We start from the raw sequence: 26497 nt of genomic DNA on the forward strand, positions 1-26497 counted from the left end.
GCCAGTTACTCAGTCAGAAAACATGCTTCAGAAAACCCTCAGTAAAATTACATTCATACCTCCATGAACCAGTTTCTGTCAAGATACGTTAGCGCACCTTTTTCTATCAAACAGAACTGCCGACAGCCTTCCCCTGAGGAGCTCTGCTGTCAGGAAGGCAGGTGCAAGCACTCAGCTGAAGTCCTGGGAGAATCTCTGCTGGAACAAAACCTCATTGCCTGGTGTGTTACTTGTTTGTTTTCCCCTGTAGCCGTTTCTCAGCAGCAATTGAATCACATCAGTGCTCTCAGAGAACTCACATGGCCTTTGGTAACTGATACATCAGCGTCCAAAATGCTGCTAAAGGTCCGTGGTTTCTATTCTTGCTCTCAAACGTTTAAAAGAAACCCAAAACAACAACCCTGGGTTTTCGCCCAGCACAGGCCCGTATATATTAATATCACATGAGGGGTGTTTTAGGCGAGTGCAACGAAAACCGCTTCACACTCAAGGCAGCAGGCTTCAGCTCGCCCGCCGGCTCAGGGCACGCCGGCTCAGGGCACGCCGCCTGACCGCGAGCTCCGGTTAAACCCCGCTTTGCACCGCGTTTACCTCCGCCGCCAGTCCGCGCAGCAGGCGACAAGCGGGGCTCCGACTTGCAGCGCGTCCCGCGGGGCCCGAGCAGCCGCCGCCCGGGCAGCTGCCGCCGAGGGGCCGCTCCCGCCGCCGCCGCCAGGCGCATGCGCCGCCCCGTCCCCGCTCCCGCCGCCGCCAGGCGCATGCGCCGGCCCGTCCCCGCTCCCGCCACGCGGAGGCCGGCGGCCCCGCCCCTTCCCGCGCCCCGCGCCAATGGGGCCGTTCCGCGGGTCCCGGTAGGAGCGGTCCGTGACGATGCTCACTTCCGGTAGGTCAGAGGGCGGCGGAGCGGCGCGCGGGGCGGGGCGGCGCGGGCGGGAGCGTGGCCGCAGCAGCGGGGGCGGGACTCGCCGCCTCGCCCCGGGCCGCTCCACCGCCTACCTGGGCTGCCCCGCCACGCTTCCGGGCGGCTGCGCCCCAGCATGCACGGCGACCGGATGTGCCGCCATCTTTAGGCTCCCTCTGTGCCGTGTATTGACAATAACAAGCCCCGGGCCGGGCCGTCCCCCTCAGGAAGCGCGAGCAGGAGGCAGAGAGGGGGGAGGCGGGAGCCCGAGGAGAGCGAGCCGCCGGGGGAGAGCGGGCCGGGCGGCGCCGAGGGAGCGGGGAGGCGTGTGGGGCGAGGGGCTGGAGCCGAGGCGTGAGGGAGCCGCGCTCAGCCCTCTCCGCTGCTGCTCAGCGGAGACGCGGCGGCCGGACAGGAGGGGAGCGCAAGGAACAGCCGGGCGAGCGGGCAGCCGCGGGGAGATACCGGTGTTGGAGAGAAGAACTGAAAGGAACTGGTGGGTGGCGAGAGGCAGGAACGGAGACGCTCCGCCGAGAGAGGAGTAAAAGCAGGAAAGCGCAGACTAAACTACGCGAAGAAACAAAGTAATAAAGAAAAGGGGAAGAAAGAGGATAAAGTGATTCCTCCGACAAAGAAGGCGGCGGAGGAGAGAGAATACGGAAGGACTCTACGGAAGAGAGAGAGGAGTTGAAAGACACCTCCCCTCCGAGCGACACTGAACAGAGACTGAGTCCAAAACTCTCTCTCCCTTTGTCACACCACAAGGATTTGATGCCCCTCAGCCTGTTCACTTCTGTGTGTTCATGTTTCCCACAGGTTTCTCTTCCCCCAACCCCCCAGCTGCAGCCCAGGAGGTCAGACCTGCCACTGATGGTAACACCAGCAGCAGCTCCTCCTGCAAGAAGAGAAAGTTAAATAATAGCAGCAACAGCAATTCTGAAAGAGAAGAATTTGATTCCATTTCTTCCTGCGCCTCTTCTCCTTCCAAAAACGCCTCCTCATCATCTTCCTCCATCATCACCACCTCCTCGTGCTCCTCTGCAGGGGTTGCCTCCTCTAACCATCACCTCCAGAAGAAGCTGCGCTTTGAGGACTCCGTGGATTTTATTGGACTCGATGTGAAGATGGCTGAGGAGTCTTCATCCTCCTCCTCCTCTCCTGCTGTCTCTTCTCAACAGCAGCACCAACAGCAGCTTAAAAATAAAAGCCTTTTAATTTCATCAGTGGCTGTGGGGCATCATGCAAACGGCCTGACCAAAGCTGCCTCCTCAACTGTTTCCAGTTTCGCCAACAGTAAACCTGGCTCTGCTAAGAAATTAGTGATCAAGAACTTTAAAGGTAACAGGCCATATTTTGTCACAACCTGCAGGGAGCTGACACTCAGCTTTGTGGTTTGTTTCTGCTGTGAAAACCAGTTGGCTTTCAGATAGCTGCAAGTTGTACAGGAAGTGCTTTTCTGTGGTGAATTGTTTCCATAGTTAAGTAGAAGGGGAGTGATGTTACGATGCATGCTTGCCCAGTCATGTACACATCCTGAGCAACACTTCATTGCCTGGCATTATTTTTCAGGGTTCTTCCACTCAGCCTCTTGAGAAGGCCTTAACTTCTTTGTTAGAGGAAAGATTTTACTACAGAAGTGTGTACAGTATGTTTCTTCAAACTTCTAAGGTTTGGTATCTTCTCTAGCAATTCTGATTCAGGGCTTAGTGTATATTTTAGCCCAGTTATAAGAAGTCTTTTGCTTTTTTTTTATTGAGCCTGAACCTGTATGTCTGCCTCTCTCCATTTTGTCTGTTTATAGGTTAATCTGCCAGTGCTTAGCTTTAAATGTTGAAACTAAGATGATTATCGGGCTATTATGATGGATTTCCTCTCTGGTTTCCCCACTTGCCTTTACAGTAGGTAGTTCAGGTTTTTGCTGGGTGTTTTCTTTGCAATATTCTTGCTGTAACTTTAGTTATTTAACATTTAACATGCTCTCATTTTACAAGCTTGCATTATATTCTCTCAAAAGATGAATTTGAGACTCTTGAGTGTTGTTACTAGAGACCAACTGAAACACAGAAATGCAGCTTTTCTGCTGTGATGCTACTTCATTTTCTAGAAAACAAAAATACAGGCAGAAATCTGAGCTGAAATTCCGACCTTTTTCTCCATATGAAGATGGGGAAATCATGGGGGTTTCTTACTTCTTGTCTCTTGCTCTCTTCTGAAATCATCCCATAGCTTGCTGTTTTGGGTTGGTTTTCTTTTCCCCCCGTATGTTAAGAGGTTGGAGGGGGATAAAGATATTCCTCACATGAAAATGAATTTCTTAATATAGGTCTTCTACAAATTATCTGTCAGGATACCATAGAAGGCTCGGTTTAGTGTTATTTTAACCACAGCAATGTTTTACAGCAATTCGTGGTCACAGTGGCACTTTTTGCTTTAAAGGCCTCCTAAACTCTCAAAAATATTCTCCACCCATCCTATCATTGTCATTTAATTTGTCTGAGGGTTTTAAAATTTACACTTAGGCATGTCAGAGAAATAAATGCCACCTCTGTTGCTTCTACACCTTTATCTTGAAGGGAAGTCAACTTTTCCTGTTCAAAATATTCAAGTGTCATGGATTGCATGGTGCTGAGATCATCATTGCTTATGAATATGTGTTTGAATCACTGGCTTAAAAAAGGATGTCTCAAGAATCTGCTAGCTTTGATTTTCATTTGGGTGCTAAATTGAATAATGTTATTGTCTTCGTCTCAGTGTGACAGCAATAGCATCCTGTACAACTTAAATAACTTTCTAAAATCCAGAATCTTAGTATTTATTGCTGAGTAGCATTACTCACTAGTTCCTAGTGAAAGGAGACAAGTCTCACCTGTAGTTATTTAGTTGTGTTTCTAGGTTCTTATGATACAGACCATGTTGGGATATTGCCAGTATTTTAGGGAAATAGTTGTGAGGACAAAAAAAAAAATGTCTTTTTTCTGTTACTTCTAGAGAAATTGTAAAGCTTCACAGTTTGCTTTTAGCATAAACTGTGAGCCACTTTTACCTGTTGGTTGCCTGGATGTGCCTGTGTCTTCCTCCCTAAGTTTTTCCCTCCTCTCCATTTGGAAATGTGCTTATTAGACCATAAATGGTTATTTTAGCTAGTTATGAGAACACACAGAATTTTAAATTAGTCCTGGGTTTCTGGGGCTGTGACTTGGGGAATCGTTCTTAGCTTGGTGTAAATGCTTTAGTCTAGCTGGAGATGCTGCATGGCAGGGGCATCTCTAGAAAACAAGGTGAAAAAAATAACCGAGTCAAATCGGCAAAGCTTGAGCTATTTGAACATTAAAAGAGGACATTACTCTGGCAAATACCCACTGAGAGACGTAACCCAAGAGACACGTAAATGAATTACTTTGAAATAGGAAGGTTTTCCTTGTGACTATAAAGCCTGTATTGTAATTACAGTATTTCCATGCGTGCTTCTTGAGGGTTTCTGTCTAACTGCTAATGCAGAGTAGAATTAATGAGCAGTAGGTTAGAGTTGTATTTAGTTTATTATTTTTTAAGTTTTAATCCATCACTTTCAGCTTTTATATTTATTTTCTTTTAGTTGTGCTGTCCTGGTAGTGGAAAAGACTATAACGAAGATCTAGATGGTTCTTGCTGGTTTTTAGCCTTTTATCCTATCTTGAGCTGCTCAGTATTGTGACATTTTTATAAATCACACGTGCTGTTTGGGCTACAGGTGCTGTGATGTATGTGAGGAGCAATGCTGAATTTTTACAATGTGTTACTATTTCAAATGTAAATAAGATACTGCTTTTACACAAATGCTTTCTTATCATGTAACTATAAATTTACATGTAGAGTGTCAACCTATGACTCTTTCCTCTCAAAGCTACATTTTTCAATTCTGTAAAAGGTAAAATGTTTTCCTTTTTCTAAATAATTTTTAAAACTCTACATAATTTCTTTTAAAGATAAACCCAAATTGCCTGAAAACTACACAGATGAAACCTGGCAAAAACTGAAAGAAGCTGTAGAAGCTATCCAGAACAGTACTTCAATTAAGTACAATCTAGAGGAGCTCTATCAGGTAAGTGCTTAGGTAAAGCCCATGGGATGGGGCTTTTTGCTTTGTTATTGGATTATTTTTGCTTAAAAGGGTTTGGTTACAGTGGTAAGAATATGACATTTTGCTTGATATCTGCTCTTGTCACTGAAAACCTTTTCATCAAATAGTTTATCCAATTTTAAAATCATCAGTAAACACGTGATGTAACATGGAACTTAATGTTTTTATACTTGCCACAACATATGCAAGGTATGGCTTCCCTTGCAACAGTGGATGAGAATTAAATCAGGCAAGGAGTTATATTCCTTTTACTTGTTTGGGGGTTACGGGGTGTGATTGCTAAAGGAGAAATGTGAAATCCTGAGCCATTGGTGTTTAGGTAAGAAAAAGATGATTTCTATTAGAATCCTTTTATCTGAAGACAGTATCTGTTTGTGATAAAGAATCATAAATGATTGAAGAACTGAAGCTTCTCGTTTGACATCTTAAAAGTAACTAAAACATAATTTTTATTCAGTAATTGTATTTTTTTGGTTTGAACGGGGTTTTTTTTGTATGTCATTCAGCATTTGTCTATTCTAACAATGAGGATCAAAATCTATTCCTAGCAGCAGCTCGGATTGTTTTGCCCTCAATGTTTTCGGAAGTGATCAGACTTTAACTCTATTTCCTAACTACTTTTTGTATGTTCCACTTCTGCTTTTTCAGCTGAATGTGTTAGGGAAACTTCTTCTCCTCTTCACCTTTTCCCTACTAACATCATGGTACTTGAAGTTTTAGTGGCCTAGCAACACTGCTGCTTTAACTTGGTATTAAGAAGCACTGATATTTTTTACTCTACTTTTAAAGCCTTTATTACCTGATAGTCTGATTTCTTCCTCTTTGTATAGAGCTTCTGTCCATCTGTGTTCAGTGCCTCTTCTTCCCCTGCCTTTCCCTTTTCAATAAAAGCTGCATTTAGGTGTGACTGATTTCTGTGAAAAGTCAAAGAACCCTGTTAGCACGAGGTTTGGGTACAGACGTAGGGAAGGGTAAATTGCCATTCCTTGTGGGACCAAGAACCTCATGAGCCATGTGCCTCAGTTTGGTGTGTTTTTACGTTCATTCTAATCTTTCATAATGTTCAGTAAAAATACCCTTTTTATCGTGTTGTCAGGATAATACATAGTACTGTTCAAATAACAGTATTGTTATTTTTTAAAAACTTATTGAAACCAATAACAAAACCCACTGCATTGACTGTTACTGTAAATGATACTGAACAACAGAGCAAATCACTGCTCATTAAATACTTGACAGATATCCAAAATTGTTTTAAAATACAGAGTTCTATTGAAAACCTTGCCTGTGCTTCACAGTTATCACTTAAGTTTCCACTCACTTTTGCCTCAGGCTTAATTTAATGTTCATTGTGCTCAGAAAACAAGAATGATTTCTTTTTCTTTTAGATCTCAATTTTAACATCATAATCACTTTTAGATACTTTTCAGTGAAATGGGGTGTAATTAAGTATGAATGTTTTCCTTTTCAATATAAAAATAAATGTCTTTATTTTTAAAAAGGATTAGGAATCATTAATGTTTTTAAATGCTAACTGAACTAGTGTCATTTCTGACCTGCTGCTTGGTAAATGGATCTGATGCCAAATATGCTTTGGCAGACACCATTATCCAAGCACAGAGGGAAATTGCAAAGGAGTCTGCAAAATTTCTGCTGCACACCTCAAAATAAGTTAATTTCTTTATGGAGTTCAGCTTCTTGAGTTTGTTTTAACTCTTATCTATGTTGGAAAATCCCACTGAGCAAACATTTTGAGGCATTATTTCTCTGTGGGTTGCTGATTTTGTACTTATTTTGTTCCTCTCCAGCAAGAGAAAGGATGCACATCTTTGAGTAGCTGCAGTACTACAGGCACTTACAGGAGTTGCTTTATTAGAATAAGTTTCTTTAGATTCGTACCAGAAAATAGACATTTGGGTCTTTGGTGCCAGGTCCCTAGTTTGTGGGGATTGTTTTAATAAATCAGCTTTAAGTACTTACAGCAAGTTCTAATTTTTCTCTCATCAGACCTGTGTTTGGGTTTTTTTCCCTACTTCCCACCAGCCCACTAACCCATGTGTGGATGCTGCAATTGAAACAAACCAACCAACCCCAACAGAATGTCTGTTACACAAAGGAGATATGGTGTTTCACCTTCAGATGTTCTGACCATCTTCTAGACACAGATTGCCTGATCAGAAAGCTTTATTCCACTAATTCAGAACAAGATGATTTTAAAAACTAGAGCCCTTAAAGTCATTGGGAATTTTTGATCCAATTATTGTTGTGAAACACGGGTAATTCGATTTGCAAAGCACGATAGTGCAGCAGTGTTTTGCCCCAGAGAGCAAGTCTTAGTAAAAAGTTTGGTATTGATGTGCTTAGAAAGTTTAATCCCTTAAAAAAAAAAAAGTTGGAAGGGAGGTGGGCAGGGAAAAAGCCAATTGAGCAGAATTCACAAATTAAAGCATTTCTATGGATGTTACCAGTGAAGATGCAGAAATTTTGCACTTGATGTTCAGACACTGAGTACAAGCAGACACGTTTAACACTGCAGTTTCCAATACACAAATGCGAAAGCACAGCTTTATATGAGCACTGCCAACAAGGACGTCTTAATTCACTTCACTAAGCATTAGTAGTGTGCATGTTCATAACCTACTCTGAACAGGGAACTGCAAAATATGTTTTCCTATCACATCTCACTGTATTTAGAGTTTCTCAAGTGTTAAGAGTTGAATTTGTTGCTATTTCCAGATATTAAGATAGTACCCTTCAGTGATAATCCCGTCTTTCTTAATAATCGCCGTTCTGACCTGTTTAGTCTTAATTGGCACAGTCACTCTCTTGCTGGGCCTGTTTTCTGACAGTAGGTTCTTGCAGGTTTGATTTTGTTGTTGTTGATGTTTTTAGCATGGGATGATTTTGTTGTGGGGTTTTGTTTATTGTGGAGTTGTTGGTCGAGGTTTTTTAAACTCCTCTATATCCTAGAGCCACTACTAGCTTTAACACACTTGCTCTGGAGAATTACATACAGTTGATACTGAGAGTGATTACTGCCAATGTCCTTCGATAAACTGAGGAACCACTTGTTTAGCTGTTGTAATTGTTGCTGTGGTTTTAGTGGTGGCTGCTTACTGTTTGCTGGTGGCTTCTGTTTGGACTGTTAAGAAGTGTTCTGCGGGGCTTGAGTGTAACTGAGTAGATCTGCTCTGTGTATACTGTTCCTGCATGGTAGCTTCTGGTTGCTGGGGAAAAAACTCAGTCTTCCAGTCCTTTTGGTTTTTTTCCTGCAAGTTGGTTGTACTGGCAACTGAAGTATTTTCCATCAAATAAAATCAAGAGACATTAGTTGAAAGGTATATAAACCTCTCCCTAGCTTCTGTAGATGTTTTACAGAGTAATCACATATTGTGCCTTTCACCAATCTGCAAAGAGTTAAGTTGCTCAGTTGCTTTTCAATCTGGCCATTGGATATAAATTTTGGAATAGTCTTGAATTAAGCTTAAGAATGCTGGTTTGCTTGATCAGTCTCCAAGATGTACCTGCATTAAGCTGCTTCTCAGTTCTCACTGTGAAACACAGCGACAATTCTGCTAATACTTGATTATGCTCCAGAAATCTGAGATGTGTCACTGTATATGTCTGGAATATAGTCAAACTACTGAAAATTGTTCAGGATTCAGGCAAGGGGTAGATGGAAGTGTCTACTTTGAAGTATGAAACCCAGCAAGCTGCTGGAACATATTAAACTAACATCCTCGCTCTTAGAGATGCACATGTTGCAGTTTGTTACATTGGTATGCCAACTGAAATCTGTAAACTCTAAGCTGTTCAGGACATGGCCTTCCTTTGTTTCTTATTACATTGATAATGCCATCATATTCAGTGCCTTGTCTCTCTGATGTTTTGTGTGCAGCTGGTAACTGCCTCACAATTAAAGGCTGATATGTTTTTGAGTGAGCAGCGGCAGAATTCTGTGGTTGTTTTGGCTTTTTTTTCCCATCTTTCCATGTAAATTAATGTATAAGAATATAACCAGATTTCACAGTGTCTGTTTCTTTTTACATCAGGCTGTTGAAAATCTCTGCTCCTACAAGATTTCCGCAAACTTGTACAAACAATTGAGACAGATCTGTGAAGACCACATTAAAGCACAAATTCACCAATTCAGAGAATATCCTTTTTTCAGCTGTTTGATGAGCCTTTTTACTTGCTAGTATGTGGTGTTGGATATCTTTGACTAGTTTGTGACGTTAAGTTGTGGTAATCTGAATTCTTTTATTGTTAGCATAATTGGGTCTGTTTTCACTTTTTTTGTGGGACATCAGAAAATGCTGCTACTTCCTTTGTAACCATTTGAAAAGTTCATGATAAAGTTTCATTGTTATTTATGAAACACTTTGATGTATTAAGCTTAGGGCAAGTCTTTAAAAGGCTGTATTGGCTGTCTGACTTCAGGCTTTTTTATGTGCTGAGCTTGCCATGCACAGAAAAGTCTTCCAACAAGTAGTTACCGTTTTCTTTTTGAGATGTGCTAGTGGTCTGACAGCACATAGTGTTAGTGATTCTGAGAATCAAAATGTTCTATTCTAAAGTTTTGAGTTGTATCAGATAGAGATCCTGTTAAGTGGAGAACAGTTAGTACCAGGACTATGCAATGAGCTGAATACAAGTTAATTTGAAGGGCAAAAGTTCTCTCTTAAGGTTACCTCTAACATGAGCTGCAATTATAGAGCCATCACTACACAGATACTTCCTTGTGTTGTGGATTGTTAAACAAAGCATTAAAAGTGTTTAGATGCTTTTTTAATCATTCAAATAATTTTGATTTCTCATTATTAACACAAGGACCCTCATTAAAAATAGAAGTAAACATTTTGCAAGAAGTTAACTAGTTCTCGTGGGAAGTAGCTGAGTTTGTGCTGTCGTTTAAGTGTCTTTAAAAAAATGTTGGTTCATGTCAGTGCTAACACTACCTATTCATTACAATTTCCTTAATGATTTCCTCATGGATTCATTGGATAGTGTCCTTTTTCTAAAGAAAATAGACAAATGTTGGCAAGATCACTGCAGACAAATGGTAAGCTATTTTATCTTTCTAGAGAGAACTAGTTACCTAATCAGCTTATATTTTGCTTAACTTTGTTCCTTTATAAACAGACATTGTGCTTCTGAAATGTCTTAAATTTATATAAGGCATCTTCATGAAATACAACTGTGTCTAATTTGTTAGAAATAGAACCCTGAAAATGTTTCAGTAGTGTATTTCTTGACACATTGGTCTGATCATGGACACAGAGACAACTCCTAACTGTTGTTTCCATTCAGACCTTTCTCCTTTTATAGGTGTTATAAAAGGAGCTACCCTTTTATACAGAAAGGTGCTAAATGTTGCACTGATCGTCTTGCTGAAATTGTCGCAATATTTTAAACAAATCAACGCTGTCTAAAAAAGCACTACCTGAAACCTGTCAGGGTTGTTGTTGTCATTAAGCATGATTTGTGTTGCTCTTCAATTTCAAAGTTTAATGATTGTGGCTTTTTTTTTAATTCCTTCTCAACAGATTATGATTAGAAGTATCTTTTTGTTCTTGGATCGAACTTATGTACTTCAGAATTCAATGCTGCCATCTATTTGGTAAGAGCATCAAGCAGCAAATCATTAGGAGATATATTTAAATTATTTCGTATATCTGGCTTCCAGAGTTTTTTAAATATGAAGTTTATAGTGACTAATAAATTGGACAGTAAATGCATACATGTTGGTTGCAAAGGGAGATTTAAGTTTTGATGTATTTGCCAAACATTACAGGATTCTTTTAGAATATTTGTGATGATGAATCTCTGCTAGTAGATACCAAGCTCCAGTTTGCACAGTTAAAGAAAAGGGCCAGTTGAACAGTTGAAGCACAACGGTTTGGGTTGTCCACTTACTGAATTTAACATGCATAGTATTCAAAGTTCTCTAACTATTGTTGAGGAAAAAAATATCTAAAATAAAAGCAACTGAATCCCATTTGGATTTCAACCTTCGTGCCTCCCTCACAATGTTTTAGTAATCAGCAGAAACTCTACAGTGCCATTGGTACTACCTAAATTACTTTGCTGAGAGATTGAAGGAGTGATGGATGAAAGGCCCAACTTTTCCTGAATCTGTCCAGACTCAAAGTATCAAATTAATGGAAGGTTTTAACTCAGATGCCCAAGTTGTCCTAGTCTTTCATATCACTAAGGTGTTCTAAGCTCTGCCTAAGAAACAGAAATTAGAAAGGAATAGGCAAAAAAAATAGTCCACCAGCCTGACCATGGAATTGAGATCCAGGATGATGTGATCCGTTTCTCGTGAAGGGTGCTGTTGATTCACTTTCCATCATCCTGCCAATCGAGTGAAAAATAAAGATTCTGCAAAAGTTAGGTAGCAATTTAGGAAAAAAAATGTCCTTTGGTCTTTAAAATCTGTATTAGTGGTGATGCTTTGTCATGGTTTATTTTAGTGTTTGGTTAGTGTTCTCTTGAGTGATCTTGGAGCAGAGGAATGAGGCATTTGATGAATGCCAGTATTAATTGTCCTCCCTGGTCTACATAACATTTTCTTTATAGAGAATATTTGAGGTTCATTCTCTTGTAATTTTCTGAACAGTCTTTATTTTCTTTTCAGGGATATGGGGCTAGAATTGTTCAGAACTCATATAATCAGCGATCAGAAGGTTCAGAACAAAACTATTGATGGCATCCTTCTACTGATTGAGAGGGAAAGAAATGGGGAGGCCATTGATAGGAGTTTACTGCGAAGCCTTCTAAGCATGCTTTCTGACTTGCAGGTGAGTAACCTTGTTTTGCCTTTAGACGAATAAACAGCTCTGTTTCTTACTTAGTGCTCAGTAAGCTTCACCCTGGATTGCTGTTGTGTTGTTTCCCTAGATTTATCAAGACTCTTTTGAACATAGATTCTTGGAAGAGACGAACCGCCTGTACGCAGCAGAGGGACAGAGGCTTATGCAGGAACGAGAGGTATTTTGGATGTTAAACAGTACTTCTTATGCCTAATGAAGAATCATTTGTCAGGGAGAGACACTACTATGCTGCCTTAGCCAGCATACAGGGCAGTAATGTGACCTTTATGTTTTATAGAACTCTGAAAAAAGAAACTCATAGCGGTTGCCTTCAGTCACAGTGCTAACAGTTTCAGCTGCAAACACGAGCTGCTGCTGTGGTCACACCAGGACTGTCTTTTTTTCTTTTTTTCCTCCATCTTGAGATGGTTTTTTTTAAAACACCAAACTACTCTGACATTTTCAGGTTCCAGAATATCTTCACCATGTCAACAAGCGCTTGGAAGAGGAAGCAGACAGGATAATCACTTATTTAGATCAGAGCACACAGTAAGTGCAATCTCTCTCTGCTTGGTGTTTGGCTCTTCTTCTGTGGAGGACCATCTAATAGCTCTAATTTCAGTTACTGACTAACCATCAAATGCTTCTCGCTTCCCACAATTCTTTGTTTACAGTGAAGCACTGTATTGGCTCACACAGCTAAGATCCTTTTCTTCTAAGCTCCAAGTTGTTTTGACATAAACATTTTTGGGCATGAGATTGGGGTAAAGGAGGCTGCCACCCCCTGTCCAAACATAGCTCACTGAAATGTAATTAATAGGATAGAGAGTTCTCAGGCTAAAGGCTCTGAATATTTACATTAAAATGGTTGTGTATTCCTTTTGAGAGTCTGGAAAATTATTGACTAATACTACTTTTCAGACCTTTCTACTTAGAGGCAGGATTTTCTCAAATGCAATCAAGTGGGGGTCATGATGGGTAGGACAGAAGAAATATTCTCCTAACATAAAGCCGCAACTGTTGTGTCTGAGAGAAAATGCAGGTCACTAATATAACAAAACTCTTCAAGCAGGTGGTAGCAACCTCTTAAAGAGCAGGTACAGAGCATTTCTGAGAGGAATCATTTTATTGCTACTGCTATACATTTTTATTTTCTTCCTCCTTCACCTGTTAAAAACCATTTAGGCTGTTTAGTGGCTTCCTTCTTCCACACCGTTATTAGTGGCCAACTCCTTATTTTGTTTTAATACCTCTTGACTTGTGCTTTTTCTTCTCCCTGGTTTGTCTCCCAAGACATGAATCTCCCTCCACAAAACAGGAGAAGTTATATTATTTGACAAATTACTGCCTAATTTCTTCACTGATGGAATCACTGTCCACCTGCCTAGAGGTCATGTACAAATGTGAATTAAATCCTCAGTCAGCAAACACAAAAATGATTTCTGACTGGAGAAGAAAGATAAATATGTGTATAATGATTTCAAGTCCTTGGCCACAGATAGAGTGCTTCCAATGACAAGTGTAGGTAACAGTATGAAAGAAGGGATTTAAAACTGTCAGTAATGGAAAAAGGAAAAGTAATTCTAAACATTCTTTCTATAGGAAGCCACTAATTGCTACTGTAGAAAAGCAACTTCTAGGTGAACATTTAACAGCCATTCTTCAGAAAGGTAATCTTTCTTCTTTATAGAAATGTTTCTAATTGCTGCTTCGGGGCTTTCAATTCCTGTCCTGAAAAAGAAAGTGACAGATTCAGGTGCTGGGGGAGGACACAGCCTACATCATTCTTTAATGCCCTTTGCTACTCAGTTCATGAAATAGCATTGGCCATTTTGCAAGAGGGCAAGTACCAGTCTCCTTGTCAGAGGTAAGGAGATGCAATGTTGTCTTTAGATATACACCAAAGCAAAAGGAAAACTAGAAGGAGAGACTCTTCAGTGTGTTAAATAGCATTTTGAAGACTCAGAGTTAAAGGAGTAGTCCTCAAATTATTGGTATACCGAAAGGGAAACCTTGATTACTTGCTGCTCACAAAAAGCAGCTTGTTTTAAAAATTTAATACAATTTGAGCAGTGAAGTACGTTGCTTCAGTTCTGCAATAGTCTGTGGAGTCAAGTGACCTTCTGTTGCTCTGAGAGATGGTCTGGAAATAGATATGGGTGCAGCAATAATTGTGGCTGAATAACAAAAGAAAATTATGACGTCTTTACTAGACAGATCCTGGGTTAAACAGGTATGTGAGCATCTTCCTGCACACTTGTAACAGGCTCTTTATTGAGCAGAGTATCAAGTTTACAATATTTACCCATCTACTTTCTTAGAACCTTGCTGTGGAGCACCAGGCCTTCTCTGCTAAAAAGTTAAAGGTGAAGATAGTTCTTGAAGCTGCTTGCCTTCAAACATCTGCAAAATGTATTTTACAGATGGCATTGAGACTTGGAGCTCTGTTTTGCCAAGGAAACTTTCCTGCAGATTAGTAGAGCACAAACTTTTCAAATCTTGAGTGGATAGTAAAGCAGAAGTACACAAAGATGTTGTGCTAAGTCTGTTAATTAAAGTACATGTAGCCTACGATATCAAGTGCAATAACAAGATTTTTAATAACTGAGTCAGATTAAGTAGATATTCTGTGTTTTACTGTTAAATTAGGTAGCTTAAAAAAACAATCCCCAAAAATAACCCACTAGTTGCTTGATAAAAAATACTAGCTTTGAAAAGGTCCATTACTTTAATAATATGCTGTGCTTTCTCTGAATTGCTCTGGCTTTAATTTATATTGAAACTCTCTCATTTACAGGTTTAAACCATCTTCTTGATGAAAACCGAATTCAAGACCTGTCCCTTCTGTATCAGTTGTTCAGTCGTGTGAGAGGTGGAGTACAGGTTCTCTTGCAACACTGGATTGAGTACATAAAGGTACTGTTCCTAGAACTCTGGAACAGATACCAGTATTGTATCAGTGGGATTTATACACAGAAATTTGAGTCCTCTCTATGAACTATTGCATTTCTCTAAGAGCTAAAGCCTGTTTGTTTATAAACATAGATTTAATAGGCAGCTTTTGAAACAGCGTTAGGGAAAGTACAGTGACTGTTCTGGTTCTACCCAAGAAAATATTGAATGTTCAGTTGAATTAGTGAACTCCCAATAAATTTGGAGGTTTTGTCTTCCTTGTAGTTAATTGTGGAAGACAACAACTATATTTGTCCAATAGATTTGTTTGTGTGTTAAGGTGGAACATTTCTATCTTGTTTCTGTCTTGAGTTGTAGTTTAAGTCACTAAACAATTGGAGATCCAAAACTACTCAGATATCACTTAGGATGTTTTGTCTTACCACTCAGTGAAAATGTTTTCCCAGAAAGTAAGGTTGTTGTGAAGGAAGGCTTTGTAATGGCATAGGAGTACTGTTAAAGAAAAATTAGTTTAGTGGGAGCTGTACCTGTGCAAAACCTGAGAATGTGGGTGTTTAAAAAGAGTGTCTTCATTTTGTCATGCCTAAATTTATTCCTTTAGACAGAAGTTCTGAATCTGTTAACTTATTCACAAGTTGGTTTTGAATCAACATACAAGATCTGGAAATTATTATCTAGCAAATACTTAATAATGCTGTTAGTTCTGTTGTGTCAGTGGAATGAATACAAATGCTAGAAACAAGGCATTCATTACAGGGATAACATAGGCTTTTAGAACTCTTGCCACTGAAATTCATTATTCAAGCTAATTGTTTTATTTTGCAGGCATTTGGTAGCACCATAGTAATTAATCCAGAAAAAGACAAAACCATGGTCCAAGAGCTACTTGATTTTAAAGACAAAGTTGACCACATTATTGATGTTTGCTTTCTCAAGAATGAGAAGTTTGTAAATGCCATGAAAGAAGCCTTTGAAACATTTATTAACAAAAGACCAAACAAGCCAGCCGAACTCATAGGTATTTCTCTTCAATTTCTTCCTGTGTGAGAATTCGAGTGGGGGACAAGAGGGAGTTGCTGATGCAGCTTACAGATGGGATATGATGGAATTGTGTGTTACAAGACATTGTACACCATGCACTGTCAAACTGGGGATCTGCTGTGCATTACGCAAGTGAATGACTTGATAGCACGGCACTGAACTTTTAAGAATAAGCTGTATTCATCAGTTCACTGGCTGGACTATAGAGAAATGAACAGGCATTCCAGCAGCTGACTGGTGTCCAAATGTGAGAATACTGCTAATAATTTGACTTTTTCAGAAGCCTACATAGCTGTGCCACCAACACGTGTGCACTGAGCTATTAGAGGCTCCACAGCAATATCTATGTTTTGATAGATCAAAGTTACTAGAGAGGAGGATGAGCTGTATCTCAAGCTATGGGGACAGAACCTTTGTAGTTCACAAAGAACTTTGTTTACTCATTTGTACATTACAAGCCTGGAGCTCTGCACTTTTGAATTCCTTAATCATTTCCCCACACAGTGAATAATACCTGCTTTCCAACCTGTTGTGCTGTTTGGCTTGTGGAGTAATGCTTTCTGCCCGTTTTGGTTGTTTTTAAATCAATTTACTAACTGTAATGTGCTTACCAGACCATTTGAAATTAAACAGTAATCTGCTGGAGCAGTTCAGCAGCGTAGTCCACACATTTAAATAACTGGTTTGCATATTTTTCTTCTGATCTTTGTGATTCTATTACAGCCATGTCAGTCCCTAGCAATAGTAAGTGTTTACTTTGTGGACCAGGATTTCTTTACATATGCAAAAACATTTTTAATGTTATCTGTGGTAATGAAATTAAGATGCAGTAGTTGCTTAGCTGAAAAAAGAAACTAGACTATAATGTTTTTAGAACCTTTTAGCTTCTATGAAAATACATCAAGCGAGGTGTGGTAAAACTGATTTGAAGGTGATTTCAGAGATCCTTTGTATTTCCAAAACATTTCACAGTATTGGGGTTGTTTTAATCTAAAAAATGAAATTATTGTTTTGTTGTGATACTAAGCATATGCTGAACTCTACTCCTCCACACTTTCAGCTAAATATGTAGATTCAAAGCTTCGTGCAGGCAACAAAGAAGCTACTGATGAAGAACTTGAGAAAATGTTGGATAAAATTATGATCATATTTAGATTCATATATGGTGAGTATTGGGGTTTTTGGGGATACAGTTGTTTGATCAGTAACTTAAATGCACTTTGAAATAATTTTTGCAGTCTGCATTTTCAAGTGTTAATTCTCTGCTTTTTGCTGGTGTAGTGCTGTTCAATTAGTTTGTGTATAAAAAGACTTGCCTCAAAATATCTGTGGAAGTCTAGATTTGAAGGCCCTTGTTAGTTTCACTGGGCTTTGAATTGGGCCTCTTGTAGGGAATGTCTGTTTAAAACAAACAATGATTTGTGATCACTCTTAAATCTCATCTCTTACAGGAAAAGATGTCTTTGAGGCCTTCTATAAAAAAGATCTAGCAAAGAGACTACTAGTTGGGAAGAGTGCATCAGTAGATGCTGAAAAATCTATGCTTTCCAAGCTGAAGCATGGTAAATATCTGTCAACTTGCTTTCTTTTAAAAATAGTCATTTTATCAGACCTTCCCAGAAATGCTGTTTGTATTTCCCCTTTACATGAGGGCAAACACCTCATGTGCAAGTCTTGAATGGCTGGTGGGTTTTGAGGGACTCATTTGCTTTTAGTTTTGTACTTTAGCAGCAATAGGCAAAAACCAGGAACTTCAGATGCACAGTGTATCTCGTCCTTGGTGGAATTCCCTGCTGATGGGAATTCCCTGCTGAATAAATTGCTGATGGGCTCAGAACTTGAGGATGGCTTCTGCTTGTTATTCATTCCTTATAAGGTCTGACACACGAAGCTGCCAGCTAGCAGTCTTCAAGTCTGCTCTTCATTGTTTCATAGGATGGAGTCTTTCAGTAGAGTTGGAACTTGATCTTGTTCTCCTGTTAAGAGCCTGTTTGGCAGGCAGCTGGTAGAGATTAGAATTGCTGTCTGATTGACAGGTTGCCAGTGGAGTCCTAGGATGAACAGTCATATCCACATAGATAAACAATTACATTGCAAATAGCAGCCACATCAAAACATTTCCCTCTTCTTGTTCATAACCTTATTCTGTATCTTAGAATCCAGGTGTTTATGTAAGAACATAGGCTGAAATAGGTCATCTTGCTTCTAAGCATGTTCTGATTTTCAAAACAGTTACTCTGTGGTGCTGAAAATAAACACAATCTTTAAGATTTACGTTTTCTCTTTTACAGAATGTGGAGCTGCTTTCACCAGTAAACTTGAAGGAATGTTTAAAGATATGGAGCTTTCAAAAGACATAATGATACAATTTAAACAGGTACTGCAGGAAAGCCTGCCACGGATCCTTTATTTACTCACTTTTTGAATGAGTTATTTTCAGAAAGCCTAACATAAGGGTGCAGGATGTCTTCAGTTGTAAACCAGGTTAAACTTTTGAATGGTTCCAGTTGTCTGTTATGTTCTTTCTTTACAAGGGAAAAGACTGTATAGGTGGTGCGCAACAGCCCAACTGGGAAACGGTCTCTACAGAGAATCAGCTGGAATCCGTCACTTAATTCTGTGCTTTTGAAACTTTTACTAAACTAATTAATGGTTTTCCTGAACAACAAAGCAAAAAACCTGCAACAAGAAGCTTGTTTTAAACAAACAACAAAAACCCACAAACACAGTAATAAAAGAAGAATTCTGAAGTTATAAAACACTCTAACACTGGTCATAAAACAGTTTTAATACTACTATATTCTGATAGACTGGCTTCTCAGTTTTTGCCCATTAGTTCTAGTGGCAATGTTTTGATTAGAAGACATTTTTAACATTATTCCTTCCATTCAGCTGTAATTAGGTACATCTTCACATCAGCCTGCTATAAACACTTCTGCTGTGTTCTTCCTGTGTGGAAGTGCCTTCACAACACCTTCATTTTCTTGTATGCAACTTGCAGTTCATATGGCAAAGGTTACATGAGGTCTCTTGTCATCTGTGCTCTAGTAATGCCTCTTTTAAGTAACTTTTCAGTTCTACTTGACATACATTTAAGAAATACTCTTTTATTTCAATTTACTTTGTTTCTTTCTGCAGTATATGCAAAATCAGAATGTACCTGGCAACATTGAACTGACGGTGAATATTCTGACTATGGGTTACTGGCCAACCTACGTGCCTATGGAGGTCCATTTGCCCCCAGAGGTAATGAATATAGATGTATTATACCAAGTATCAGCCTATCAGTAATGCATCTTGATACGAACTGGCAACTTGGGTTTACATATGCATATAGTACCTAGAAAGAAATGCAGAAATATCTGTTGTTTGCTTTTCTTGCAATTCCCTTCATATCTCTAAGCCTTTAAGACTAATTTGACTGTGAAGGAAGGAAGGATGCTTTTAAAGTAGACACAGTGTTTTAGTGTTTGTGGTTTTTCTGTTTTGGATTTTTTTTAGATGGTAAAACTGCAGGAGATTTTCAAGACCTTTTATTTAGGAAAACACAGTGGCAGGAAACTTCAGTGGCAGTCAACATTAGGACACTGTGTACTAAAAGCAGAATTTAAAGAGGTAAGTGTATTGTTTCTCTCATTCTTGTTTCTTTGCTGATTACAAGACTGTTGTACCTTAGGGATCTATCACGAAGCTTTTTTTGTGTTCTAATGGAAAACTTAGCACTGTTTTTGCAATTACTTTTAACTTTTGACCTCTTGGTATAATTTTTGGAGTTGGTAGTTTTTGAAATAGATGTATTAAGGTCTAAGAAGATACATCCGATTTCTGTATCGGTGGAAAAAAAGTTGTAGGCTACTGCTTGGGGAAAATATCCAGTGGATTTAGTTCCACATTAAAAATGACAGTGATTTTTCTGTTGGACAAGAAAACAAGGCCATGTTCTGTAGATGCCATCATTAAGCACGTTTACAGCAAGCTTTTCACTACGGAAATAAAGAAAAGTTTAGAATTGTACAAGAACAGAACTGTTTTTAAAGGGCTTCTGGTTATTCCTTTTCAGAACTTCTTCATAAGCACAAACACATTCCAAGAAAATGTCTCTTGGAACAGGAATCCTTACCAATTGTATTTTTCAGAAAAATGTTAATGGTAAAACAGGTATTATCAAACCTTGTTATTTCAAAGATGCTGTACCTCCTAATCCTGTGCTTCTGAAACTAATGTTTGGTACACAGTGACTTAAAGGTCTTAGAAATTGTAGTTTTAAATATTCAGCACTTTGAGATCTGTCTCGAGTAAGTTGATTAATATCTTGTTGAGTTTTGGTACTGGATATAACAGTCAAAACTTCCATTTTTGCATTTCACAGTAAACACAAGGTGACTAGTAACTTATTCTTTCATATTTCACATTTTATGTGAAAGAATTGATCTTGTTCAGTCCCTGCATCATTGTGTGTCCGTCTCCTATGTGTCTGTGCCCCCGTTGTTTACGTTTGTGTCCCCAAAAAAAACCCAACAGCCTAGTGATGCCTCTTAATTTCCCTTGCAACAGGGCAAAAAAGAACTTCAGGTCTCCTTGTTCCAGACATTGGTGCTGCTCATGTTTAATGAAGGAGAGGAGTTCAGTTTAGAGGAGATAAAGCAAGCCACTGGGATAGGTTGGTATTGAAAACAACTGACTGCTTCCAAGTGTTCTCGCTAAAAAAACCTAAACAACTTGTTTCTGCTTCAGAGGATGGAGAGCTGAGAAGGACACTTCAATCTCTGGCTTGTGGCAAAGCCAGAGTACTGACTAAAAGCCCCAAAGGCAAAGATGTGGAAGACGGTGATAAATTCACATGTAATGATGATTTCAGACATAAACTCTTCAGGATAAAGATCAACCAAATTCAGATGAAAGAAACGGTATATTCCTTTTTAATCCTCTTGGGTTTTAGATCCTTGGGTGAAGTATCCTGTTGCCTGCCCATTTACAGGACTTTTTTCCTCCTGGTTGTAACAAGCCTGCTGATATCTATGTAAAAGTTATGTGTTATTTGGATGATACACATACCTGACAATGCTGACTTAAATGTGTGCTCCTGTGCTAACTTAGACAGCAGTGATGCTAGAGCTCTGTAAATAAGGTGGTTTAAGAAAAGTTCTAATAGCTCCATTTCGTGGAGCTTTACTGAGTGGTTTGTGAGCACAAATCAAATTCACAGTGAATCTTCTGACAGCCATCCAATGTAAAATGTAAGCAAAGATTTGAATTCCTCGTACCAGTGTTTTAACAGACAGTCGGCCTTCATAAAGGATCTGTGTCAAATATTTCCCAGTGGGCACTTTACTCTTACACTGAGAATTGTCTTAGTAGCAAAGAAGAATTGTTTTCACGGTTCTAGTGTTCTCTCTAAAACTTTTCTAAATGGATCTGCAGGTAGAGGAACAGGCAAGCACTACAGAGAGAGTATTCCAGGACCGGCAATACCAGATTGACGCTGCAATTGTACGAATCATGAAGATGCGCAAGACACTGAGTCACAACCTGCTTGTGTCAGAGGTCTACAACCAGCTGAAATTCCCAGTAAAGGTGTAGTACTGACTTTTCTTTTAAAACTTTATATTCTTTTTGTATTTCTTCACTTAAGCAGTGTTTCTGTCTAAAACATGCATCTTGTTCCTCTTGGGAAGGACAGATACGCACTTTAAGGAATGTTTAAGTGTCAGTTGCAATCCTTATCTGAATATTCTCTCAGGCTTTTAGTAAGTTCATAAAGCCCATTACCAAAGGCTTTTAGACCCTGAGTCTGTTAGCAGTAACTGTGAAGGCAGCTCTTGTACCCTGTTTTTCATGCATTTAAGTGTTCTGGCAATGTGTTCTTGAGGACAAAGGGAGAATGGCTTGGATATGTAATACAAAATTGGTTTTGATTCTTAATTGAGTTGATACTTTTTAATAAATTAGTAACCAGTAAATGTATAATGCTTTTTCCAGACAGATTATATTGGTTAATATAGATACACACCATATTGGTTAATACAGATATACACACACATATATATTCATGTCTAATGAAAATGAGATACTGTCTCAAAGCCAAAGAAGCCCACAGCTGCAATATAAAATGAATAGCTTACTTATTGGGTACAAATGGAAATGGATTTTTAAGTAGACAGTGATGCATGTTTTGGAGTTCAAGTATACAGTGGTTTCTATCAATGGAAAGGTAAAATAAAAGTACTGCTGCCTCATTTTGTTACCGTGTTAAGTCAGTGCAGGCCTTAAGCGTTGCATAAACTGCAGTTGGGCTTTGCAGGATTATAATGGATGATTTAAATGCTTTCCCTCGCACTTTATCAAGAGGCATTTTCATGAAGTCCTTCACCCAAGAAAATCACAGGGCACCTCAACTGCTGCAAAGTTCACTTGCATCAACATAAAGTGAAACTTCTACCATCTTTTACTAGGCAGAACTCAGAAACGCTTTGGTAGGTAATACATGAATTGCAGTTCTTTAAAACAGAGTTCAGTTAAAACAGCAGCGTCTTCCTTGTTGGGAAAGGTCTAAGCTTAGCTGCAGATGACAAGTTAATTTTGTAACTTTCTCTTTAATATCTGCAAGGTATAACTGATTAGAAGCTTTAATGCTTTAAGGGATATTTTTTTAAGCTATGCTTTCTGTGTTTCCTCAGCCATCTTCAACAGTGTGGACATTTGGCTTAAGTAGGAAGAAAGAAATGGGAAACATTGACTGCAAAGTAGTAATAATGCTGACATCTGCTTTATTTTACAGCCTGCTGACCTTAAGAAGAGAATAGAATCCTTAATTGACAGGGACTACATGGAAAGAGATAAAGAAAACCCGAATCAGTACAACTATATTGCGTAAACATATGTTGGCCTTTGTTTTACTGCACACTTGGTGTCATACACAGTTGCCAGTGGATAAACTAGCCTGTCGATCCCGTTAATTGACTTTTTATACTACCGATGATTGAATGAAAGCAGTGTAATGGAAACGTATAGTAGAGTGGACTTCTTTCAGTGGTTAACATGCCCATTTAAAGAGTACTATTTACATTTTAAGAAGAATGCTGTTGAACTCTTTGCATGTTATTTAGTAAGATGTGCCGAAAGCTGAAAGGAAGTACCTGGTCTTTGTGATTCCATTTGTCTCTGGGTCTGAAGAGGAGTCCCTTGATATGACAGATGTCTTTCACACTTTTAAATGGAAACAGAAGGTTAATTAATATAAGAAAATAGCCTTTAAAATGCTTAAACTGCATGCAAACTTTTAATTTACTGTACAGAATGTATTTCAGTTACTAACATACCATTGGTTTGGTTGATACCCACACTTGGATTTTTTCCCTTGAGGGAGGGGAAAATGGGGAATAAGCCAAGCTATGCTTATTGCTGATCTAATGGAAAATATTCTTGGTTGCAGTTAGGACAAAATGGTACCAATATAAAACAATATATAAAGCTTGCAGTGTGGGTATATATACTGTATATACAAACACCATTCTTCAATAACTGCTACAACAAAACAAGTGCAGATTAGATTTATATGGCTTGCCTGTAAGACTTAGTGTTCACCTTTGGAAATTTGAAGCATAAAACAGCCATAATGGAAAAAGTGACAGTTTTTACTAGTCATGGGTAGGAGGCCTTCACCTCTTGGCAGCAATACTCTAGGAAGGAGAATCTATTTCCAGGTATCTATGAAAAGCATGAAAAGCCACACTGTTCTTGTGGTAAAGCCGTAAGAACAAAAATTAGAAATGGATTTTAATACTTGTTTTGCTTTGCAACATTCTAAACTTGAACTAACCTCAAGGTTTAGACAGGGCAGCTCTTCTACGACTACCCTGCTTTGGATTGCTTTAACTTAAAGCTTTAAGAACTCAGCCCTAGATGTGGCAGGCCTCCTAGAACCCAGAAGCCTACCTCTCATAATAGAAAGTTAAATATTGCTCCCAGGCATCTAAAATATATTTTCTTAGATGACCAGAGAGCATTCTTTGCATCTTTTAAGACATGGGAGAATAAGTCACTTGAATGTAGAGCTTTGTTTCAACAAAATGCATTGTTTTATTGCTGTAGCAGCATGTGACGGGAATATACGGAAAACAAAAGGTGTCAGCAGAAAAGGTAACTCCTCCACATAACAGTTCTTCCTCACCCAGACAGGCTGTGTTGCAGAGCACAATGAGAAAACTCATCCTCTTTCAGGCACTGATAGTCCTGGGAAATACCAGATACTTCTTGAAAGCAAGATGTTACTTTTCTTTAATGGCAATGTAACTTAGCTCTCTATGATCTACAACTTTTATCACTGTGATCCCACGTTCAGGGATGTGCATGTGCGAGAGGGGGAGAGTGTGTGTATGTGTATGTATTTTTTTATCTGACACATCCCATCCGTGCTGCTTTTTTGACCTATTTAATTCCATATTTTATCCATCTGTGTTTTCTCCCAAGTTATTTTATATGTAGTCCTTAGCTGACAGATGAAGCAGATGGGGGTTTTTTTCCTCCGACTAAATTATTTGCTGTTACCCTTTTCTAACCATCATACAGCTCTTTGACCTGCAGAAAACCTACCTTATCCTCTGACACTATTGCAGCATAGTCACTGAGAGGCATCCAGGACGACCCTTTCTTCTGTAAGGAAAATACTAACAGTAGAGTTATCTGGTAAGAAACTTGAAGACTGCTCCTGCAAATCTTTAAGTAGTATTTTAAATAGGGATCCACAGGGGAGGAAAAAATGTGCCCTCCCTCCTTCTCAAAACCTTCTGTGTATTTTGCATTCAGTGTTCCTTTTTCTTACATGTGTTTGTAAGTTTAACCAACAAAAGATCCCTTAGAAAAAGGTGTTTTGGAGAAGGAGCATAAAACCTAAGCCTTTGGGAGACAGGAGATGATGAGTATCAGTATTGAACTGGTTCCATTCAGTCTGTTTTAGCACAGAAATCTAACACCACTACATGGTTTTTAAACATGTACCTACTCTGGTAAAATCCTCCCTCATTAGACAAGTGTGTTCATTCAGTCAGACTAACCAGAAAGGTCTGAAGGTTTATTTAATTTTTATCCCATCCATTTCAGTAACTTACATGCATCAAATACTATACAGAAAATGTCCTCAAGTCACATCAGACTTCCACGATCTGGGGCAGACCCGCAGTGGCAATCTAGTTAAAGCAACCCAAAGAATGGACTTTTGAGAACCCTGGCTAGGCCGAGAGAGAGGGTGAGAGAGGGCAGAAGGCTTCTCCTTGTATCTTCACGGGTTTTCCCCAAGAGCTTGTTCATCTCTTCTACTAAGGTCTCACTCATTCCTGGTCAATGATAAAGCTGCAGCCAAGATCTACTGTCCAGCCGTACAACTGCAACTTCTTGCTGGGATCATGTGCCTGCCTATTGAGCCATATATATCTCTGTAGGAAAAGAACTAAAGTGGGCTTGGACCACAGCTCATCTGGCTAGAACACAGTTTGTCTGTTTGGCCACACATTTTTAACCTTTACTCTTGCATGCAGTTTATAGCACCTTGTTCATAAGAAATTGCAGTTTATTCTTAGAAATATATATTTTAGGTTTTGTAATCTTTATACCCATAAATGGACTATTTTTTTGTCTTGGCTGGTTTAAAAAGTGACCATTTTGTTTAAATGCTGTAATTGCAAATGTGTTGTAAACGTCGTTTTGTTCTATAGTTTACACAAAGGTGCCAAAGTAAATAGTTAATAAAGACAAACAAATGCTAGCAAATTGTTCAGTTGCTTTAGCTGTTCTTCATATTTTGGTCTCTGCTCTTTTTTTTTTTGTCAGCCTTCCATTTTTTCCTAGACATATCATTTGCCCTAATGCTTTCTTTAGGAAAAAAAAAACATCTAAAGAAACATTCAAATACCACTTTTTTAGTGATTTCATACAGTAGGAAGAGTATTTTCTTTGAAACGTTACACTAAAATTGTAAGAGTACAGCAGCATTCAAAAATGTAATATACTTTTTGTATAACAGATCTTCAGAGTATGTCTGGAGGGGAGGGGGAACCTAACCCTGTTACTTTTCAGAAGCCTCTTCCCTCGGCTACCAGAATAAGAAATTGTGCTTTTTCACTGCATCAAAAAGATATAGTTTATGCAGACTTGCAAACAGGGCATGTATCACCCTTGCATCCTTCGATGCAAAAAGCAGCAAAACCTTTTTTATGTTTCATAAGTCTGATATGGGTACAGAGAGTCTTTCTTAAGTTGGTAAATAATGTAAATACATGTCCTTTCAGAGAGTGAGTCTGTTATCTAGGTATTTTGTGTCATTTATTAAATATTAAACAGTTTTGTGTTGATAAACTCTTGTGTGTAAAATGCCTTCTTAATCAAAGTTCTGTATGTTGGGCTTACTAATGTTTGTGGCTTCTTTAAATTCTTTAGCTTGTGCTTTGATAGCCAAATACTTGTTTGCTACTTCAATATAACAAGTAGTTCCTTCTTCATTTGGTCATTAAAATCCCTTGAGTTTTCTAAGTGGCTTCCATTCCTGAATCTTTTAAATTTGTTTTGTATTAAGTCTCTGAGGTTATTGGAGGGGAAAGGAGATAAACATCCTCACAGACTCTGAATCGGGATTAGAATGTGCAGAAGTGCCAGAAATGGTACAAAAATACCAGAAGTGGTGGCTTGCTGCTGGTAGAGGAGGCTGCTCTCCTG

At 39.0% G+C, this 26497-nt stretch overlaps 1 protein-coding gene across 1 annotated transcript; it reads left to right on the plus strand.

Moving 5' to 3' along the window:
- The first annotated feature begins 814 nt into the window (after nucleotides 1-814).
- On the plus strand, nucleotides 815-26140 carry CUL4B (cullin 4B). Its single transcript, XM_062006467.1, has 21 exons — nucleotides 815-883; nucleotides 1718-2239; nucleotides 4867-4982; nucleotides 9074-9177; nucleotides 10014-10083; nucleotides 10568-10641; nucleotides 11662-11824; nucleotides 11925-12014; nucleotides 12303-12385; nucleotides 13439-13506; nucleotides 14634-14752; nucleotides 15575-15767; nucleotides 16851-16955; nucleotides 17242-17352; nucleotides 18082-18167; nucleotides 18929-19036; nucleotides 19292-19405; nucleotides 20345-20450; nucleotides 20525-20697; nucleotides 21212-21364; nucleotides 22569-26140. Exons 1-21 carry the CDS (start codon nucleotides 871-873, stop codon nucleotides 22662-22664), a joined length of 2667 nt encoding a protein of 888 aa, XP_061862451.1. The 5' UTR covers nucleotides 815-870; the 3' UTR covers nucleotides 22665-26140.
- Nucleotides 26141-26497: the final 357 nt, after the last annotated feature.

Source organism: Colius striatus, chromosome 13, assembly GCF_028858725.1.
Source record: "Colius striatus isolate bColStr4 chromosome 13, bColStr4.1.hap1, whole genome shotgun sequence".
NCBI classification, from domain to species: Eukaryota; Metazoa; Chordata; class Aves; order Coliiformes; family Coliidae; genus Colius; species Colius striatus.